We start from the raw sequence: 22,352 nt of genomic DNA, 5'->3' as shown, positions 1-22,352 counted from the left end.
CACTCAGGTCTGGAAACCCCTTTGTGTTAAAGAAGGAAGTGGAAGTGAGGTTGACATCATACAACTATTTTTTCAGTAACTAGAAAAAGAGATAAACATTTTTCTAAGTATGCTTTAGGTAAAATGACTCTCCTTGATATATCCAAGAAGTGTAAATTGATAAAGTGATTATGCTAATAATATTGTCTACATTTGTATAGCCCTTTCTAGAGTTTGCAGTGCACTTTCATTCAAAGTCAATCGTTATTTTCACACCAACCTATGTAGAACTTATGATAATTTTTACTATTTCTATCTTAAGAAATTGATGTCCTCAATGTTCTGTATAGGCAATATTTCTTAAAATTATTTGGTCCAGATAACCCACAAATTCTGACAAGATTGTTTTTCTTTTTAATGTTGTAGAACCTATTCTATCCTGTAATAGAGAAGTATAGTTAGTGGGATGTTCAGGTAATGAGTGTATTTCATTTTTATTTCTTCCTTAATCCAATTGTGAAACAGGCAGAGTGATTATAGGTTCCTAGATATAACGTTCACCTAATACCACATCAACTTCTCAGGTCCTATTCACCCTTAACCAAGGAATAGAAATGGTCTGTGATCCAGGACCCAGTGGAGCAGTGAGGTTGGTGCTTGCTGGAGTAGTTTTGGTCCCTGAGAATATTATGTTATGTTAGGATTCACAGCCAGTACTAACCATGCCTCTTCTGACAGCAGCTGTAGCTCAGAGGAAATGATGAAAAGTTTTTGTGACACTGCTCACATATATGACTGAGAGGAAACAAAGAGAGTGCAGATTATTGTGTAAACCCTTCAATTCTAATCATAATCCACATTATCTAATCACAAACAGGTCATGTCTGTAAGACATATTTAAAAATACTCACTGTGCCGGGTCCAGTTTGGCTCAGTGGATAGAGCGTCGGCCTGTGGACTGAAGGGTCCCGGGTTCGATTCCGGGCAAGGGCATGTGCCTTGGTTGCGGGCACATCCCCGGTGGGGGGTGTGCAAGAGGCAGCTGATCGATGACTCTCTCTCATTGATGTTTCTAGCTCTCTATCCCTCTCTCTTCCTCTCTGTGAAAAATCAATAAAATATATTTTTTAAAAATACTCACTGGTGCACAGTCCCATTACCCCTGAAAGATTCATGTCTAAACTATATCCCCATTCCACGTCCCTCAAAATTGTAATACTGTTTTCATTGATCTCTATTTAACATGAACATCTCCAAATTCTCCTTCTCTTCAATGGTGTTGGTTGTCTTTGGGAGGCCAATGGAATTCTATGTCCCACTGTTGTATTTTACCCAATCAATTGCTGTATATAATATTATTGTGACCATCTCAGTTCTGTGGGAATAGAAAGAGAGTAGAGGTGAGAATAGATGGAAGAAAAAAAAAAAGAATATGAACATAATAATCTAGTGACTAATGTTCAGCCTTCCAAAACTTTAGCCCAGTGGTTGGCAAATTCATTAGTCAATAGAGCCAAATGTCAGTACAACGATTGAAATTTCTTTTGAGAGCCAAATTTTTAAAAATTAAACTTCTTCTAATGCCACTTCTTCAAAATAGACTCACCCAGGCCATGGTACTTTGTGGAAGAGCCACACCCAAGGGGCCAAAGAGCTGCATGTGGCTCGCGAGCCGCAGTTTGCCAATCACGGTCTTAGCCTAAACTTCTCTACACACACAGATCAGCAAAAAATATTTTATACCCAGCTGAAGTGGCTCCAGGGTTGAGCATTGACCCACAAACCAGAAAGTCAGGAATTGATACCTGGTCGGAACACATGCCCAGGTAGCGAGCTCCATCCCTGGTGGGGACATGCAGGAGGCTGACAATCAATGAATGTCTCTCATCATTGATGTTTCTCCCTCTCCCCTTTTCTTCCACTCTCTGAAATCAATAAAATCATGTTAAAAATGTCCCTCATGTAAAAATGAATATACTTGATAAAATATACAAAAGGAAAGGTTACAACTTAAAAATAATAAAAATGATCTACCACCTCCCCAATCCATGCTTACATTTTATTGTACTAATAGCTAAGCACATGTATTTAAATTAAATAAATTTTAAAAATCTGTATGGACATGACTTTCCTGGTATGACTGGTGCCCCTTAACATAATACTAAGTGAACAATTGTCTAGTTACAAAGTCTTTCTTCCAGAAAATGGTTGTCTGATCCTGAAAGATGGCCAGTGTCATAAATGCATGACAGTGCTATCAAGGAAACCAGGTGTAGTTAAGTCTCCCTGTTACACGAAACACGAAAGAAAGGCACTGCATGTTTTACAAATATATCTATACTATAAGCAAAGTAGTGTTTTAGGAAAATAAAAAATAATTATTTATTTAAAATATTTTCTGAATGTAGTATGCCTTACTAATTTCACAAGCCTATCTCCAAACTATAAAATAAGCTACTAAAGTTTTAAAATTAATATTGAAATCCTGCAGTTATTTGCCATCTGATAGTCCATAATCCTTATTTTTATAAAACCTTATAAAGTTATATATACAAGGTACCCCCCAAAATCTATACATACTTTAACAGCTGATAGCTGGATTAATGTTTCTTTTTTCTTTTCAGATTTAACTCATTGTAGTAAACAATGATTCAAAGAGCTTGTGTATATATTTTTTAGACACTAAATATGTGAATATATATACATACATATATACATATATATATATGTATATATATATATTGAAGTTATATACTTGTAAAATTTTTCAGGATGGAAAGATCCTTACATTAAACACTGACTAAAAATTTCAGAGATAGTCTTTGAGCTTTAACACTAAAGACATCCAATATGATAGATAGTTTTGTGTATTTTCACTAAAGAAAAAACTTGATTTCATCATTGACAATGCTTCTGTATGTTAGTAAATGGAAAAAAAATTATTTTATAATTATATTTTAGTTTATTTTTATTGTTGACAGTAATACAGATGTCTCCATCCCCCAAACCTTTGCTCACCTAAATGAAACTTTTTATGCTTCTGTTTTGGTGTGTGGCATCTTAGTGTTTACTGAAGCCCAAAACATGTTTTGCAGATCTATTCTATCCCTCACCTTCCCTAGTTGTATGACTGATCTTTGCCAAAAGGACAAATCTCTTTTCAAGATAAAGAAATGTGATAGAAAGAAGTGAAAACAAAATAAAGTGTGGAAATTGACATATCTTTTTATTTTAAGCTGCCTTTCCCATTTAAATGAAAACAGGTACAGAAACCTACCTGAAATGAGCAGGTCTTTCTGTCCTTATCTCTGGTACACCAACAATAGGCAGATTGCATTTTATTTCTACCTCGTAACTGTTGGGACAAATCTCTGAAGACTCTGCCTTCACACTTCTGTGCTGTGAGAACATGATTAATTAGATTCCACTTCTGTGTTTCCCCCTGTGAATGCTGCAACAACTTTAGCAAAGGCTCAACTTTAATTCTTCACTCTCTTGACTAAATTGGTCAGTGTCAGACATTTACCAGACTTTATTTCAATGCTGTGCTTCTTGACCTCCATGGTCTACATTCTCCTCCAGAGAAATCAGATGTCTCATGAAATTAGGTTTTCATTGTTTAGCCTTTTTCTTCCACCTCTGAAACATCTCCTTCACTTCTCACTTAGAAATATGGTCGTCTCACATATTGCCATTTTCACTAGTCATTGTCATATTCCTTCCCACAAGTACACATCAGCTGCCTTAATTGCAAATGTTTATTTTTGCCTGTGTAGGGGTGGGAAACGTTTTCCTTCTTCTCTTCTGTTTTCTTTGACTGGCCTAATTGGAAATTGTCATAACACAAATGAACAGGAGAAAGACAAATTGAATTTTATGTGTAGAGGAGACCCATACCAAATGTGAGACTTAAAGAGGTGACCAAAGCCACAGTTTATATATCTTTCAGACAGGAGAACAACAAATGTGTGAAAAAAATCAAGGAATTGACAAGACAAAGGGGTTTAGGGTTGGGAGACTGAAGAAGTAACAAGTTTTGTTTATGTAGCCTTCTGGGCTTGAAATTCCCAACTCTGGTGATAAGAAAGCAAATAGAAATTGTTACAAATTGAATACTAATGTGAATACTACTTTGCTCTCTTTTATTTCAAATATATACTTTCATTAGTAAATGTCCCTTACAATTTAAACTTTATAAGTTTGGCATTTTAGTTTTTTCTATAATTTTAACTAATACAATGCTGTGAACACCTCTAGGGAGATGGAGTCCTTTCCTCCAGTGACATTAGAGAACGTCCTATTCCTTTCACCCCCAACCTTTACTTAAGTAGCTTCTGTAGAGTCGTCAGCAGGACCATATCTGTTTACCAGTATGAGGGGAAAAAGGGAAATCCACAGGCTGATGTGAAAACTATGGCGTGTTTCTTTATGTTGTACAGCTGGGCAGCCCTTGGGGATTATGTTCGCATTGTCCGTTTGTTGAGTAACACTTTAGTTTGAGTTTGAATCATTTACATAATGTATAATCATCATTACATTAGCTGTACATCTTGAATATTACCAGAGTTCACTTAATTGCCAGAGATCTGTAAAGGCAGAATTTGTTTAAACAACAAGAAACATAAGATGTGTAAGGCATATAGAGTTTGTGCAAGCCAATCGCTCAGGAAATTTCATGTTTCTTCTGAAACCTCACCTGGAGTGCACAGGAACATAGGTTTGCCGTTATTTTTCTCTCACTTGTTTTTCTTGTGTGTTGTTATGTAGTTACTCCTAGCTTCTAAAGGTTGAATAATCTCGGCACAATTCAGTGAAATTAATATATTTTTAATTTTGTAAAATTGCTCTTAGAGACTAGTTTTAATGTCTTTTCACAATGTATTGCTCTTGCATGTGTGATGATCCCCATGCTGAAACACCAAATGTACTCCTCTGGGAGATATTGCTAAGGCAAATCTCAAATCACCTAAGCAATGGCTAGCAATGTACCAGCAGACAAACATAAGAAAATGCTATATTTATAGTAGTTGAGAGTTTTACTACCATGCTCTGCTTCCCTGGTATGTACAGTATTTGGAGGAGGCAGAGTCATTCTTGAACATCTTCTTCTGATTCCCTTCCATACTTATATTTCCCCCAGGTACTCCCTCTCCAGGGATGTCAATTTCCGCAGGATGCACTCCATTGAGGCAGAATCCAAATTCTATCTTTGAAAACAGGGAAGCCCCTCCAGATAGGTAGTCTTACTCCCAATTCCCATTAAATGCATTACATGGGTAGTAATATATTCCTGAAAATCGGGGAATGTAAATTTCTCCTCAAAGGATTTATGTTCTAACAGAATAGCTTTCTTTAACTATGGGGTGGTGATGAAGATTTACAAAATAATTTAAGATATCAGACACAAACAATTGTGAAAAATATTCCTTTTCTTTATATCACTGTTGCCTCCAAACATAATAGTGCATAGCTAACTGTCAACTTATAAGCTTCTTCCAGAGAATGATTGTCTGTTCTTGAGGGAGTGACCATTATCATATAAGTTCAGTGCATGACAATACTACCAATGAAAATGAGGTTTAATGAAGCTTCCTGATGCAGGAAACAGGAAATGTAGGAACTGTGGGTTGCTAAATATGTCTCTGTCCTATAAACAAGTCGGTATTTTAGTAAATATAGGCTACCATTTAATAAAATATTCTATGAAAGTCGTATGCTTTATTAAGTTCACAATTACCCTATGTCTTGAAAGTATATTGTGTACAAGAAACTTCTTGATTTAAAAATTAATGATGAAATCCTGCAGTTGTAAATAATCTGACAGTAAATTGTATTTGTTATTCTGAAACCATATATATATATATATATATATATATATATATATATATATCCCTATATATTCTATCTAATAAAGAGGGAATATGCTAGTTGACCATCACGCCCTTACAAAGATGGTGGTGCCTACAGCCAATAAGGAGGGAATATGCTAACTGACTGCCACACCCTCAAAGATGGTGGCTGCCAGACCCCTCAGCCCTGCCAGGGCAGCAGGTACGTGGCACAGCCGGGCCTACGCCCAGGTGGGTCTGGCTATTCCGTGCACCTGCCTCCAGATTCCCACAGTCCCCTCAGCCCCCAGCCACCAAGGGCCAGCCTGAGGTACAGGAAAGCCTCAGATGGTGGCTGCTCAACTGCCCAGGGCTGGCCTGAGGGATGACTAAACTATGGAACCAGCAGGCTGTGTGGGGCAACCAGGGTGGTGGGAGGGCTATGCGGGGCAACTCAGATGGCAGTGGGGGCAGTTGGGGGCAATTAGGCTGGCAGGGAGGGCAATGAGGGGTGACTAGGCTGGCCGGGTGCAGTTGGGTTCAACCAGGTCAGCAGAGGGGGGCAGTTAGGGGCTACCAGGACAGCACACAGAGGCAGTAAGGGGTAAATCAGGCTGACAGGGATGGCAGTTAGAGGTAACCAGGCAGGCAGGCCTGTGAGTGATTAGGAGCTAACGGTCCATGATTGTGAGTGGGATCCCAGATTGGAGAGGGTGCAGGCTCAGTTGAGGGGAACCCTTCTGCCCCCATGCACAAATTTCATGCACTGGGCCTCTAGTACGTATATAAAGGTAGAGGACTTCAGTGAAAAACCTTGTGTAATCTGTAACCCTGTCCTCTAGAAAGAAGAAAAGAGAACCTCCATGCTTTTTACATGTAATAGAAACCTGAGAAATAAATGAATACTGCAAAATCCTTGAAATTGTATAATGTTTTTCATAACTGGATTAATTGCTAATTTATAGCAGTACAAACAGCATCTATAGTTACCTTAAGTTATTAAAATAGATTTTAGCATTGCTTAATATCCAACCATTTAGCAATGATAACTATTGAAATTGTGTTAGGATACAGTTTCAGTTTATTTCACAAGATGCACATAGAACCAATTTAACTCATTGCAAATGGAATTCTAATGTAAATACTATTTTGTTGTCTGTGTTTTTCTCCCCCCCTTTAACATAAATTATTGTTAACTCTGGGAATTTAAGTTTTTAAACAAATTTTGTCAATAATTCTTGCATTTCATTACCTTTGTAAAAAATTAACTAGTATAATGCTATGAACATGTAAAGAGAAATAAAGTTCTTTTTTTTTTTAGTAGCCATTAGAGAAGGTCAAGGTACTTTATCCCCAACATAATTCATGCAATTTCTGTACAGTTGTCAAAAGCCTATATCTGTTCTCAAGAGTGAGGGCAAGAAGGGAAAGACACAGTCTGATGTGAAGAATAACAAGTGCAGTATAAGTCATTGTAGAACTGCTGCCCTGTCCAAGTGGCTCAGTTGGTTGGAGTGTCCTCCCATGTACCAGATGGTGACAGGTCCAATTTCTGGTCAGGGCACATACATAGGTTGAGGATTCCATCTCGAGAACGTGTATGGGAGGCAACAACTTGATGTCTCTCACGTCTCTCTCCTCTCTCTCTCTCTTCTTTTCCCTTTCTCTAAAATCAATTTAAAAAAATATTAAATCTAGAGCTGCTAATCTTTGGGACAGAATGATCAGAATTAATGGATGCAAAAAGTTCTCTTCATCAAATGATCCCTATATCTGATACTTACTCAGTTTAGACCAAAACAAGAAGTATAGTGGGATTTTATGAAGATGAACATACTAGAATAAAATTAATAAGAACAGTATGTGTTTTTTCTTTTCATTGAAAAAAAGCTTTATTTATTTATTTATTTATTTATTTATTTATTTATTGTTTTGTTCATTCTCACCTAAGGATATTTTCCCATTGATTTTTAGAGAGAGTGGAAGGGAGGGGGAAAGATACAGAAAGCGAAACATTGCAGTGAGAGAGACACATCAGTTGATTGCCTCCCACATACACCAGAGCCTGACACCTTGGTACATGCCTTTGACTGGAATCGAACCTAGGACTCCTCAGTGTGAGCGCCTATGCTCTATCCACTGAACCAAACAAGCTAGGGCCAAAAGCTCCTTTTTATATCAGTCTTGCAGGGGACACACATTCATTCACTCAGCAATTTTTTTATTGAATTTATTGGGTTGACAATATTATACAGGTTCCAGGTACACAATTCTACAATGCATCATCATTATGTTGTATTGTGTATTTACCAACCGATGTCAAGGCTCTTTCCATCCCATTTATCCTCCCTTTACCTTCTCCTACCCCCTCCAAACCCTTCCCTCTGATTCGACAATCACCATATTGTCGTCTGTATCTAGAAGTCTTTCTTTTGTTTCTTTGCTTGATCTCTCACCTTTCTCATCTAGCCCCTAACTCCCTCCCTCTGATAGCTGTCAGTCTGTTCTCTGTGTCCACGAGAATGTCTTCATTTTGTTACTTTATTTTGTTCACTAGATTCCACATATAAGTGAAATCATATGGTACATGACTTTCTCTGATTGGCTTATTTCACTTCAGCATAATAATTTCCAGGTCTAACCATGCTGTTGCAAAAGGTAAGTCTGCTTTCTTTTTGTGTGGTAGAGTACTATTCCATTGTATACATGCAACACAGCTTTTTTATCCAGTCATCTACTGATAGGAACTTGGGCTGCTTCCAAATCTTGTAAATCTTGTAAATATTGCTGCACTGAATGTTTTTGAATGGCATCCTGAAAATAAGCATTGCGAATAGCCAAGTAGAAATAATTCGAAATAAGACAGTCAAGAACCTTGAATTTATAGAACATTGAGTTAGCTCAGGAGAATTTAAATTTAGTCTTATTTATTTACTGCTCATTATTTCTAAGTGTTATGATGGAAAATATATATATATAGTAAGATGCCAGCAGATAGGAAGAAGATAAAAACCTCCCCAAAACAATAACATCTAATTCAAAACACTAAAACTCTTTTCTATTAAATCCATTGTATTGAAAAAATGGAGCTTTAGGTGGAATAAATTTAATTGACATGAAGGTAGATGCTATTATATGCATATCTCTCTGGGACATATGCATGAATAGAGAAAGTGGCATAAAAAGACCCTCTTTAAACAGTAGAGCAAACATATTACTACTCTTCCTTAGTTTGAATAGAATAAGATTAATAATCACTGTATCCTAAATTTAGGAAAAAAGAGGTAAAAAAAAATATCCAGAATTGTACTGGCAAGACTACACAGAACACTTGTTAAGAGTATCAGAATGTGAGCTCTCAACATCTCTAAATAAAAACTCTTTGGGTGAACACACTTTCAACCAGGACATAACTTAATGCCAGCTGCTTTCCTCAGGGCACCTTTCACATCCTTATTCCTTAAGCTGTAGATCAGTGGGTTTAACATGGGGATGACAACTGTGTAGAAAACAGAAGCTACCTTGTCCGTGTCAGTGGAGGAACTGGAACTGGGTCTGAAATACATGAAAAAGAGTGTACCAAAAAATATCCCCACAGCAGTAAGGTGGGAGGCACAGGTAGAGAAGGCTTTGCGTCTGCCCTCTGCTGAGTTCATTCTAAGGATGGTAGTTAGGATGTAGCTGTAGGAGAGGAGGACAGTGACGATGCTGGATCCCACAACACAGCCACAGGAAATGGTCAATGCTATCTCAATGATGGTTGTATCTGAGGAGGAGAGGGCGAGTAAGGGTGGGAAGTCACAGAAGAAGTGATTGATGATGTTGGAATTGCAGAATGACAACAGAGTTGTGCAATAGGTGAAGATCGTCATATCCATCAAACCTGCAATGTAGGCAGTGGCCACTAGCTGGAAGCAAACACTCCTGGACATGGTAGTTGTATAAAGCAGTGGCTACGTAACGGTCATATGCCATGACAGACAACATGACACATTCCGCAGCTGCAAAGAACCCAAAAATAAACATCTGAACAACACATACATTATATGGAATCCTCTTTAGCTCAGATAAGAAATCAAACAACATCTTGGGAGTGACAGTGGAGGAGTAGCAGACGTCACAGAAAGACAGGTTGCTCAGGAAATAATACATGGGCGTGTGGAACCTGGGGTCCATGTTGATCAGCAGGATCATCCCTAGATTGGCGATCACGGTGATGCCATAAACCAGCAGGAAGAGCACAAAGAGTCCCTGCTGCACATCCTGTCTGCCAGAAAGTCCTAAGAGGATGAAGTCAGTAAACACAGTGCAGTTCTTAGCAGCCATCACTGAAAATCTGAAAATCCCAGGTGTTAAAGAAGGAAGTGGAAGTGGGGTTATCATCGTATTACTAGTTTTTGGTAATTAGAAAAAGAAATATACCCAATTTATTACAAATTGTTGAAGCAATTATGCTAATAATATTGCCTACATTTGGATAGCACTGTATAGGGTTTTTAGGGCACTTTTATTAAAAATCACTCATGTCATTTGCACACCAACCTATGTAATACTTATAATTTTACTACTTCTATCTCATGTTATACTATTGATGTCCTCAATGTTCTGTATAGGCAATAGTTCTTAAAATTATTTGGTCCAGTAGCCCACATATTCTGACAAGATTGTTTTTCTTTTTAGTGTTGTAGGACTATTCTATCCTTAATAGAGAAGTGTAGTTAGTGAGAGGTTCAGGTAATAAATGTACTTTTAAATTATTTCTTCATTAATCCAATTGTGAAACAGGCAGAGTAATTACGTTTCCTAGATATAACATTTTCCCAATACCCCATCAGCCCCTCAGATCCTATCCAGCCTTACCAAATAAGGGGTAGAAATAGTCTGTGATCCAGGACCCAGTGGAGCAGTGAGTGTGGTTGCTGGAGTAGTTTGGTAGGGTCCCTGACAATGTTATGTTAGGGCTCACTACCAGAAATATGCCAGTGCTAACCATGCCTCTTCTGACAGCAGCTGCTTGCTCAGGGGAAATGATGAAAAGTTTTTGGATACTATCAGCACAGGTGACCTAGAAAAAAGAAAAAGAGTATGGACCACTTTGTGAACCTTTCAACTCTAATTTACTGAAATCCACATAATCTATTATTCACCAATAGATCAGATCTCTAAGACATTTAAAAATACTCACTGGTGTACAATCCCATTATTTTAGGAAGATTAATATCTAACTTATACCTCATGCCAATTCCCTGGAAATTATAATTTTGTTTTATTGTTTTCATTGACTTTTATTTCATGGGAAGATCTCCAAATTGGCCTCCCTTTGGTGTGTTTGTGGTTTTTGGGAGGCCAATGGAATTCTATGTCCCACTGCCATATTTTACACAATTAATTATGCTATCTAATTAAAGCATAACATGCTAAGTGTCTGATGGATTGGTTGACCCTTTGGTTGACCACTCGACCAGTTGCCATGATGCACACTGATCACCAGGAGGCAGACGCTCTGATGGCTCTGATGGCTCTGATGGCTCTGATGGGTAGGTTAGCTTGCTGCTGGGATCTCGCCAATCCAGAATGGACAAGAGTGCCACAAATGCCCTGAAGACCTTCCTTGGTTCCTCCCTGAACTGCTGGCCCCTATTGTCCTGATCTGGAGTGGGTGAGATCTGGAGTGCCCCGATTGGCCCTGATTGCTGGCCAGGCTGAGGGATCCCACCTATGCACAAATTCATGCAGTGGGCCTCTAGTAATATCATGTGTGACCTCCTTAAGTTTTGTGAGAATATAAAATAGAATTGAGGGTATATGATGTGAGAAAAAAAAATCTAAATAAGGGTCTATTGATCAATGTGCAAGATTCCAAAATCTTGGTCTCAAGTTCTCTAGATACATTATCAAGAAATGTCATCCATGTAGAAGTAAATCTATTTCAGAAAATCTACAAAAATAGAAGTTAGAATTTTAAAATAATTAAAAATGAGCTACAGCCTCCCAAACATGCTGACATTTCATGTGATTATATCTACATGCATGTGTTTACATTAAATAAATAAAATATATCTGTATCTACATGGCTTTCCTGATATCACTGGTGTCCTTAAGCCTAATACTAAGTGAACAACTGCCTAGTTATAAAGTCTTTCTTCCAGAAAATGGTCATCTGATCCTGAGAGATGACAATTATCATATAAGTGCATGACAGTGATAACAAGGAAATCAGGTTTAGTTCAGCGTCCCTGTTGCATGAAACAGGAAAAGAAGGCACTGTAGGTGGCCAAAAATACCTCTGTACTATAAGCAATGTAGTGTTCTAACAACATAAAAAATAATAATTTAATTGAACATTCTGTGAATATGGTGTGCTTTACTAATTTCAAACCATATCTTGAAACCATATTGTATAAAATAAATTGCTAAAGATTTAAAATAAAAAAATGAATTCCTGCAATTGTCTATAATCTCATAGCAGATACTTCTTTCTTTTATAAAACCACTTAAATGTATACACACACACACACACACACACACACATTTATTTATCTATACTTTTTGAAGTCATATACTTTTTTTCTTCTGTACTCTATACACTCCATCTACTATTGGATTTCATGCAAATCCTTTGTGTTAATAAATTGATAGGTAGGTAGTGTTTTAGAGTGCATATACTGGCCATATATTTTCTCTGTATTAAACATGTTTTTATGTAACTCACTTTGAATTTGCTCAAGTAGTTTCAATGAATAAGAATTGCCAAGGCAAAGGATATTAAAAATTTATATTTTGATAAAAAATAGCTTTCTCCCTAATTGTAGATACTCCTCATCAATCTGTCTCCCAGTGTTCAGTTATGAGAGTTAAAACTGTACAACACTATTCAAAATTGAAAAACATCAGATGTCAGTGTTTTTATTCTGTGATAGTGTGATATTGCAGATAAATTATTCTGTCACTATTTAGCACAATCATCATAAATGCTTAATCCTTGATCATCATTTGTGTTATTTCATTTCCTTTTTTTCCAGTTTCCTTGGAGTATAGTCTCTCTGTTACTGGTTTCTAAGAGCTTGTTTAAAACTAAATATGTTAACCATTTGTTAGTCATTGCAGATAAAAATACCATTTTTTTGTTATTATTTTACTGTGGTGTTTTATTTTTGGTTGTACCAAAATTGTGTATGAAATATAATCATGTTTTTTTTGTGTGTTTTTTTTTTCTTTAAAGCAAAGGAATTTTCAGAATGAAAACAGCCCTGCATTAAACTCTGAACTAATAAAAGAACATCAACATTTCAGAGACAGTCAAAAGCTTTAATACGTGGCCAATATGATAGATAGTTTTGTGTTTTCACTAAAGAAAAGACTGATTTTATCACTGACAATGATACTGTATATATAAGTAAATGACAAAAATTGTGTTTCTTTTTCTTTATTACTTTATATTATTGTTGACAATATTGCAGATATCTCCATTCACTCCCCGCCCCCCTTTGCCCACCTAAATGAAACTTCTTATGCTGCTGTTTTGGTGAGTTGCATCTTATTGTTTAATGAAACCTGAAACATATTTAGCAGAATTATTCTATCACTCATATTCCCTGGTTTGTAAAAGCACTAGAACCCATTTGTATGACTGACCTTTGACAAAAGAACAAAGCCATTGTCAGGCTAAAGAGATGTGATAAAAAGAAGTGAAAACAAAATAAAAGGTGGAAGTTTACCTATCCTTTATTTAAAAGTGACCTTTCCCATTTAAATAAAAATAAGTACAGGAAAAATAAATGTTCTTGAGATATATAGGATTCTGTCTTTTTTTTTCTATGAAAATCACTATGTTTATGTGTGTCTGCTGATATATGAAAATTTGAATGTGGGTAGTGAGTGGTCTAATTTTTATTTTTTCTAGACTTATAAACTATGATATGGATTAACATTGATATTTTTAAATGTATTACCTCTATTATTATTTGCAAAACACAAGAGCAAACCTTAAATTCATATGTACAGTGATGCTGGGGGTCTTTCTTAGCATCTGCAAGGGGTTCAGGAATTTGGAGAAGGGCTGCTGTAAATTATTAAAGATTCTAGAGATGAAACATAATTTTGGAAGGCATTTTGGAGGTCCAGAGAAGACTTAACTAAAGAAACAAAGATCTCCTGTCTCTCTGGACCCCTTGCTTTTTATTAACACAAATTGTCCTAAAGCAAAAGTAGATGTACTTATCAAAGGCAAGGTTTAGTATACAGAATCCATTGTCAGATTGGTACAAATCTTTAGATGTGGGAAAACGCCCTTAGCCATTTCCAGCAGACTATCCTCAAGGTTCCAAAAACCTTTTGATGAAACTTCTTGCATTTATGACATGCTATTGTAGAGTGCGAAAAAGTAATAGTTTACTTATCAACATTTATTAAAATGTAAATCAGATATTTAATGATAAATGTGGTTAGACAAATTCACACAGGTCTAACAAAGAATTATCATTATATGCCATCAGAATGAAAAATTTATTTGACTGAGTAAGCAGATATAAAATTAATCATTAACCAAATTCCCAAATCTGGATTCTTCATTTTTCCAAAAGTAAGGCTTTCCTTTGCCCTATATTCTTTACATTAAGCCATTTAGAAACCTACCTGAAATGAGCAGGTCTTTCTGTTCTTATCTCTGGTACACCAACAATAGGCAGATTGCATTTTATTTCTACCTAGTGACTGTTGGGACAAATCTCTGAAGACTCTGCCTTCACTCTTCTGTGCTGTGAGAACATGATTAATTAGATTTCGCTTCTGAGTTTTCTCCTGTGAATGCTGCAACAACTTTAGCAAAGGCTCAACTTTAATTCTTCACTCTTTTGACTAAATTGGTCAGTGTCAGACATTTACCAGACTTTATTTCAATGCTGTGCTTCTTGGCCTCCATGGTTCTAAGTTCTCCTCCAGTGAAATCAGATATCTAATGAAATTAGATTTTCATCTCATTTTCATTGTTTAGCCTTTTTCTTCAACCTCTGAAACATCTCTTTCACTTCTCATTTAGAAATATGGTCATCTCACATGTTGCCATTTTCATTAGTCATTGTTGGGTTCCTTCCCACAAGTACACATCAGCTGCCTTCATTGCAAAGTTTTTTGTTTTGTTTTTTTAATACATAAAATAAAAGGTTTTTTGTTTGTTTGTTTGTTTGTTTGTTTTTGAGGCATGAATATACCACTGGCTCAATAGGAAATTGTCATAAGACAAATGAACAGGAGAAAGACAAATTGAATTTTGCATGTAGAGGAGACCCATACCAATTGTGAGACTCAAAGAGATGACCAAAGGACACAGTTTATATACCTTTTAGACAGGAAAACAGCAAAAGAGTGAAAAAATTGGGGAATTAACAAGACAAAGGGGTTTAGGGTTGGGAGACTGAAGAAGTAACAAGTTTTACTTATACAACTTTCTGGGCTTGAAATTCCCAACTCTGGTGATAAGAAAGCAAATAGAAATTGTTGCAAATTGAATACAAATGTGAATACTACTTTGTTCTTTTTTATTTTAAATACATACTTTTATTAATACATTTTATTTACAACTTAAAGCTTATATATTGGGTGTTTTAGTTTTATTTCTATAATTTTAACTAATACAATGTTGTGCACACCTCCAGAGAGATGGATCTTTTCTCCCTATGACATTAGAGAATGTCCTGTTCCTTTCACCCCCAACCTTCGTTTATGCAGCTTCTGTAGAGTTGTCAGCAGGACCATATCTGTTCACCAGAGTGAGGGAAAGAAGGGAAATTCACAGGCTGATGGGAAAACTATGAAGTGCAATGCAAATCTAGAGCTGCTGATCCTGGGGGTGTCTGCTGGTACATTTGGGGCAGAGTGAAGAGAAACAGAGGATCTGAGAAGTTCTTGACATGATATGATCCCTGCCCCTGATACTCAGCTCAGGCCAAACGAAGCAGTAGAGATGAATCACTGTAAGATGATGTACTAGAATAAAATAAAACATAGTGTGCTTTTTAAAAAATTAACAAAAGCTCTAAAATAAAACAAATAAATAAAATAAAAAAGTTTTTTTTCGAGGGATGAATATACCAAGGCTCAAATGCAACAATTTTGTAGGGAACAGTCATTCATTATTCAACATATGTTTTAAAATGTCATGCGGGAGCTGAATATTATAAATAGCAAAGTTGAAATATTGTGAATAAGGCAGAAAAGGGACTTGCATTTATTTATTATGAGTTGGAGCAGCTTTCAAATTTTTTCTTATACATGTATTTAGTACTTTTATATTTCTGAACCATGTCCCATCTCATTTTGCTAGGCTTAAAATGTGTTTTATATATTTATTGTGGATCCATATTTTCCCTGAATATCTCTGAAATTTGCTTCCCTCAGCTTTAAAAATGTTGCTTTTTCCCAGCCCAATAACTTTTATGTCCCACCGTTTTATTTTACCCAAATCTGTTATCTTTCATATAATATAAAACATGTCCTCTTCTGTTCTGTGAGTGTAGATACAAATGAAGTTGAAGGTAGATGAAAAAAAGCTAAGGAAAATCTGAATAATAGTCTAGTAATCAATATGCAGGTGTCCAATCTCTTGGTATAAACTCATTTATATATTGCACATCTTTGTAAACAATTAGATCGCTTAAAAATGAAGATTTTATATTTTCCCCACTGGCTAATTTCAATTAGCATAACGTAGGGGAGAGTTCAATGGGGGAAAACGGAGACGTACGTATATACAATAAAGAATTTAAATTAAAAAATAAAGATTTTAAAGAGTATGTAAAAGATTAAAAACAAACAAGCAAAAAATATTTGGCCTCCTTCACAAACCATGCTTGCTGTCTCTTGTATTCCACTTTACCTATTCATATGTGCACTTGAAATTGATAGATGAAAGAAATTTTAAGTTTGTATAATATTTCATACATACCTTTGATTTTATAACATGTTTTCCAGTAGATAAAGGGAAAATTATTAGTAATTTGCATCCAGCTCTAAATGCAGGAGGGCCCAGTTCTACCTCCTGACTGAGCTTGATTATAGCAACATCTCAGTCTGCTCCAGGGTGCAGAACACATGGACTTTCAAGAATAAGTGACAGATATAATAATGAGTTTTATTGTCTGATATTTCATACACACAAGTTGACTGGAAAAGAAATACAGAATTTTAGTCATTTATAAAATGTATAATAACCACATACATTAGTTATACATCTTGAATATCATCAGAGGCAACTTAATCGCTAGAGACCTGTAAAGGCAAAACTTATTTAAACAAGAAGAAAGATAAGATGTATAATGCGTGTAGATTTGTGCATTCCAGTAGTTCAGGAAATTTCATATTTCCATTGAAACCCACCTGGAGTAAACAGGGACATAGGTTTGCTGTTACTTTAGCTCACTTGTTTTCCTTGTGTGTTGTTATGGAGTTACCCCTAGCTTCGAATGGTAGAATAATCTCAGGTAAAATTCAGTGAAATTAATGTATAATCAAGTTTTGAAAAATTGTTCTCAGTGACCAGTGTTAATGTCTTTTCATAAAGTATTGCCTTTGTGTGTGTGGTGATCCCAATACCAAAGCACCAAATGTACTTCTGCGGGAGAGATAGCTAAGGCAAATCTCAAACCACCTAAGTAATTGCCCTCAGATAAACATAAGAAAATGCTATGTTATGGTACTAGTGAACCTGTTGCTACTCTTACTTTTTCTCTCTAATGTTGGTGTCTTTTGAAATACTATTTTGAATATAGAATGATACATTAATTTATCTAAATATACTTCTGAGATAAGAAAGTCAAAACCTAGGAAATATAAAAACTTACATAAAATCGCATATATCATGAGAACATGAAGATTTAGTTAAGTTTTTTGGTCCCTATCCCAGTTTTTCTTATAGTTTCATATAAATAGTAATGCTTATTTTAAAAGAGTGGGTACATGACTGGGAAAAAACAACACTAACTTGAGAAGATATTGGTAACTCCATGTTCATAATAGTATCTATATAGATATAAAAGGCTAATATGCTAAGTGTCCAACTGCACTGGTCATTTACAGAGAACCGGCACCACAGACCTGGTGCTGACAAAGCAACACTCAGCTTCCCTCAAGTGGGACACAGGCCCTGCCACCATCCCAGAGCAACAGCCCACTAAATCACAGCTGATGCTACCAAGATCCCATGGCGTAAAATGTGGCCCACAGCCCAGCCCCGCCCAGAAATGGACGCTGTGGGCGCCAGGTAATGACATCACATAGCAACGCCCAGCTTCCTCTCCCTGGTGATGACTAGCCTCCATGCAGTTTCTTCAGCCCAGGAACATGACTTTATAGCCAGGTGCAAACATATCAAACTTTAACCAAATGTCTGTGAAGCATTTTCCCATGCCTCATTTCATTTTACCCTCACAGAAGTCCTGGAATAGGTAGATAGGAGACTTGGTGGAATCCTATTTTCTTTTCATTAGCTGGAAAATAGGTATTCTACCCTTTGAGACAGCCTGGATGGATCTTTATATTATTATTTTGAGTTAAGTAAGCCAGTCAGAGAAGGACAAATTTCACAAGATCTCATTTATCTATGGAATCTATTGAACAAAATAAACTGACAAATAAAATATAGTAAAAAAATGTGGAAGTATGGAACAGAATGATGAATCTCAGATGGAAGAGGATCAGGGGGTTGGGATGAGATTAACCAAAGAATTTATATGCATATATGCATAACTCATGGATTCAGATAATGGTGCAGTGAAGACCTGGGGGGGGGAGGGGTGCAAGCTAGGTGGAGGGGGGTAATTAAGGTAAAGTGAGAGACATCTGTAATATTCTCAACAATAAAGACTTTTTTTTATAAGTAGGAAGTTTGCACAGGAATCAGTCAAAGATAGTTTTTAATGGCATGATGATGAGATCTTTACGTTAATTTTTAAATTGAATTTATTGGGGTGACATTGCTTAATTAAATGATACAGATTTCAGGTATACACTTCTATAACACATCATCTGTATATTGTGTTGTGTTTGTTTATCACCCCAAGTCAAGTCTCCTCCCATCAACATTTATCTCTCCTTGACCCTCTTCTACCTCTCCCACAAATCCTACACAGTATGTTTCATGATTTTAGGGGTTTTGCTTTAGAAGCACAATAACTCTACATGCTCTGATGATTAGAAGATTAGGGTTATTAGAAGTTATACATATATACATACACACACACACATATATATATATATATAGGTGCATATGCCTATGTATATATATATGTGTTATACATATTATATACATAAAATCAGGCCCAGTTCAAAGCAGCTCAAGCCCGTGCTGCCCTGGAGTTAGTGCAGCTCATCAGGCCTCTCGGAGAGTTGGCGAACTGGTTTAATTTTTGTAGAAATAAACATATTTAATATTTTTAATAAAGTACATTAAGTTGGCTAAAGATTTGAACAGTGATTAAGAGGTTCTGATATGTGATATAGTCTGTGAAAAATAAAATGTTTGAGATTATTAAAGGAAATACTTAAGACATAGTAAAATTTTTTTTTGGTCTTAAAACTGTGTTCAATAAATAAGGCAAGTAAAATAACCAGCTTAAAATAGCATGTTTTAATGTATAATTTATTCTTATGTTTTTTTAAAGTATATTAAATTAAGTATGCTTTTACATTATACTAAGATCAAGGACCTAAATGAAAAACCTTGCATAACCTATAACTCTCCAGAAAGCAGATAGAACCTCCATATTTCTTACATAATGGAAAACTGAAAAAATAAATGAATACTCTGAAAACCTGAAGTTGTATAATGGTTTTCATAACTGGATTAATAACTAATCAATAATAGTACAAACACCATGTACAATTACCTTGAGCTATTAAAATAGATTTTAGCATTGCTTAATATCCAACCATAAAGCAATGACAACTATTGAATTGTGTTTAGAATACAGTTTCAGTTTATTTCACAGATACCCAGAGAATCATTTTAACTCATTGAAAGTGGAATACTAATGTAAATATTATTTTGTTCTTTGTTTTATTTCATTGAACATAAATTATTGTTAATAACCTAGGGCATTTCAGTTTTCTTAACAAATTTTGTTAATAACCGTGGGCATTTTATTTTGTTAATTAATTAGTATATTCCAGTGGTCAGCAAACTGCGGCTCTTGAGCCACATGTGGATCTTTGGCCCCTGAAGCTTTTAGCAAAGGCCAGCTTAGGAGTACCCTAATTAAGTTAATAACAATGTACCTACATATATAATTTAAGTTTAAAAAATTTGGCTCTCAAAAGAAATTTCCATTGTTGTACTATTGATATTTGACTCTGTTGACTAATGAGTTTGCCGATCATTGGTATAGTCTATGAAAATGTAAGGTGAGATAAATTTTTATTTTCTAGTAGCCATTAGAGTAGGTCAAAATCCTTTACCACCCACTGCTTTCATGCAGTTTCTGTATAATTGTCAAGAGCTTTATCCGTTCTCCAGAGTGAGGGCAAGAAGGGAAAGGTGTGAATAATAATAAGTGCAATATAAATCTAGAACTGCTGCCCTGTCCAAGTGGCTCAGTTGGTTGGAGTGTCCTCCCATGTACCAGATGGTGACAGGTTCAATTCTTGGTCAGGGTACACACCTAGACTGAGGATTCCACGCCTAGTCAGGGCACATATGGGAGGCAACCGATTGATGTATCGCTTTCACATGGGTCTCTCTCTCTCTTTCTTCCTTCACCCCCCTCTAAAATCAATTAAAATAATTAAAATAATCTAAAACCTAGAACTGCCAATTCTTGATACAGAATGAACAGAATTAATGGATTCTGAAAGTTTTTTACATAAAATAATCCCTTATCTGATACATACTCACCTTAGGCCAAAGGAAGAAGTACAGGTGAATTTTGAGAAGATGAACATACTAGAATAAAATAAAACAAAGTTCTTTTTCTTCTTCAATGATAAAAGCTCCTTTTATTTATTTTTATTTTTTGTTAATAAAATTGTTAATAATTAAAAATATATATTTTTATATTTTGAGGATATTTCCCATTGATTTGTAGAGAGAGTGGAAGGGAGGAGGAGAGACAAAGAGAAACAACTATGAGAGAGAGACACATCAGTTGATTGCCTCCCACACTCACACCAGAGATCATGGCGAGGGCTGGAGCCTGCAGCCAAAGTATGTGCCCTTGACCCATGTATGTGACCTTTCAGTCCAGGGGCTGATACTCTATCCACTGAGCCAAACCATTTAGTGCCAAAGGCTCTGTTTTATATCAGTCTTCCAGGGGACACAGATGCATTCCTTTAATCATTTTTTTAAAAATTTATTGGGTTGACATTGGTTAATAAAATATAGGTCTCAGGTATGCAGTTCTATAATACATCTGCTATATATTGTATTGTGTGTTTACCACCCCAAGTCAAGTCTCCTTCCATCCCATTTATCCTTCTTTTATCCTCTCCTACACCCTTCACCCCAATCCTCTGGTAATCACCATATTGTAGTTCCTGTCCATGAGTCTTTCCTTCTTTTCTTTGCTTAATTGCTCATCCTCCTCATCCACCCCCAACTTCATCCCCCTTGACAGCTGTTTGTTTTGTGTTTATGAGTCTGTTTCCACTTAGTTGGTTTACTATATTCCACATATAAGTGAAATTATGTGATATTTGCCTTTCTCTGATTGGCTTTTTCACTTAGCACAATAATCTCCAGGTCCATCTATGCTGTTTAAAAAGGCAACATTATCTTCTTTCCTGTGTGTGTTTGTGTGTGTGTGTGAGGGTGTATGTGTGTGTGTGTGTGTGTGTGTGTGTGTGTGTGTTTGTGGCTGAGTAGTATTACGTTGTGTAAATGCACCACAGCTTTTTTATCTACTCACCTACTGATGGAAACTTGGGCTGCTTCCAAATTTGGCTATTTGTAAACATTGTTGCAATGAAAGTTTTTGAATAGCATGCTGAAAACGAGCATTGTAAATTGCAAAGTAGAAATTATGGTGAACAAGTCAGGTTAGGGCAAAATTTTTAAATTTATATTATTAATTTATTTACTACTTATTACTTCTAAGTGTTATGATGTAAAATTTATAGTATGATGCCAGGACATAGGAAGAAGATAACCCCCCCAACACACACACACTAAACACCTAACTTAAACTACTAAAACTCACTCGTGATTGAGCAAGTTTATTAAACTCATTGTTTTTGGGGAAAAAATGGAGCTTTATGGAGAATAAATTTAATCGGCATGGAGAGAGATGAGACTATGCACATATTTCTCTGGGAGATACCTCATGAATTGAGAGAGCGGTATAAAAAGACCCTTGTTGCAAAAACAGTAGAGTAAACCTATTAATATTCTTCCTAAATAAGAAGTGATTAAGATTGGTAATCACTGTAACTTACACTTAATTTAGACACAAAGATAGATAAAGAAATAGGCAGAATTGTACTGGTGAGTCTATAGGACACTGTCAAATAACTTGAGCTCTCAACATCTCTAAATAAGAATTTTGGGTGAACACGCTT

At 35.9% G+C, this 22,352-nt stretch overlaps 1 protein-coding gene across 1 annotated transcript; it reads right to left on the bottom strand.

The window, feature by feature from the left end:
* Positions 1 to 9,205: 9,205 nt before the first annotated feature.
* On the bottom strand, positions 9,206 to 10,133 carry LOC311628069 (olfactory receptor 5AP2-like; the record flags this gene model as incomplete). The annotated part of the gene is given in 2 exon segments (XM_084894946.1): positions 9,206 to 9,761; positions 9,763 to 10,133. Coding segments are annotated over 2 exon segments (927 nt in total).
* Between the last annotated feature and the right edge of the window lie 12,219 nt (positions 10,134 to 22,352).

This window comes from Pipistrellus hanaki (assembly GCF_964339955.1).
Source record: "Pipistrellus hanaki genome assembly, chromosome: 9".
In the NCBI taxonomy this organism is placed as follows: domain Eukaryota; kingdom Metazoa; phylum Chordata; class Mammalia; order Chiroptera; family Vespertilionidae; genus Pipistrellus; species Pipistrellus hanaki.
Note: the sequence above shows the minus strand (reverse complement) of the source record. Positions and strands in the feature narration are given on the sequence as shown.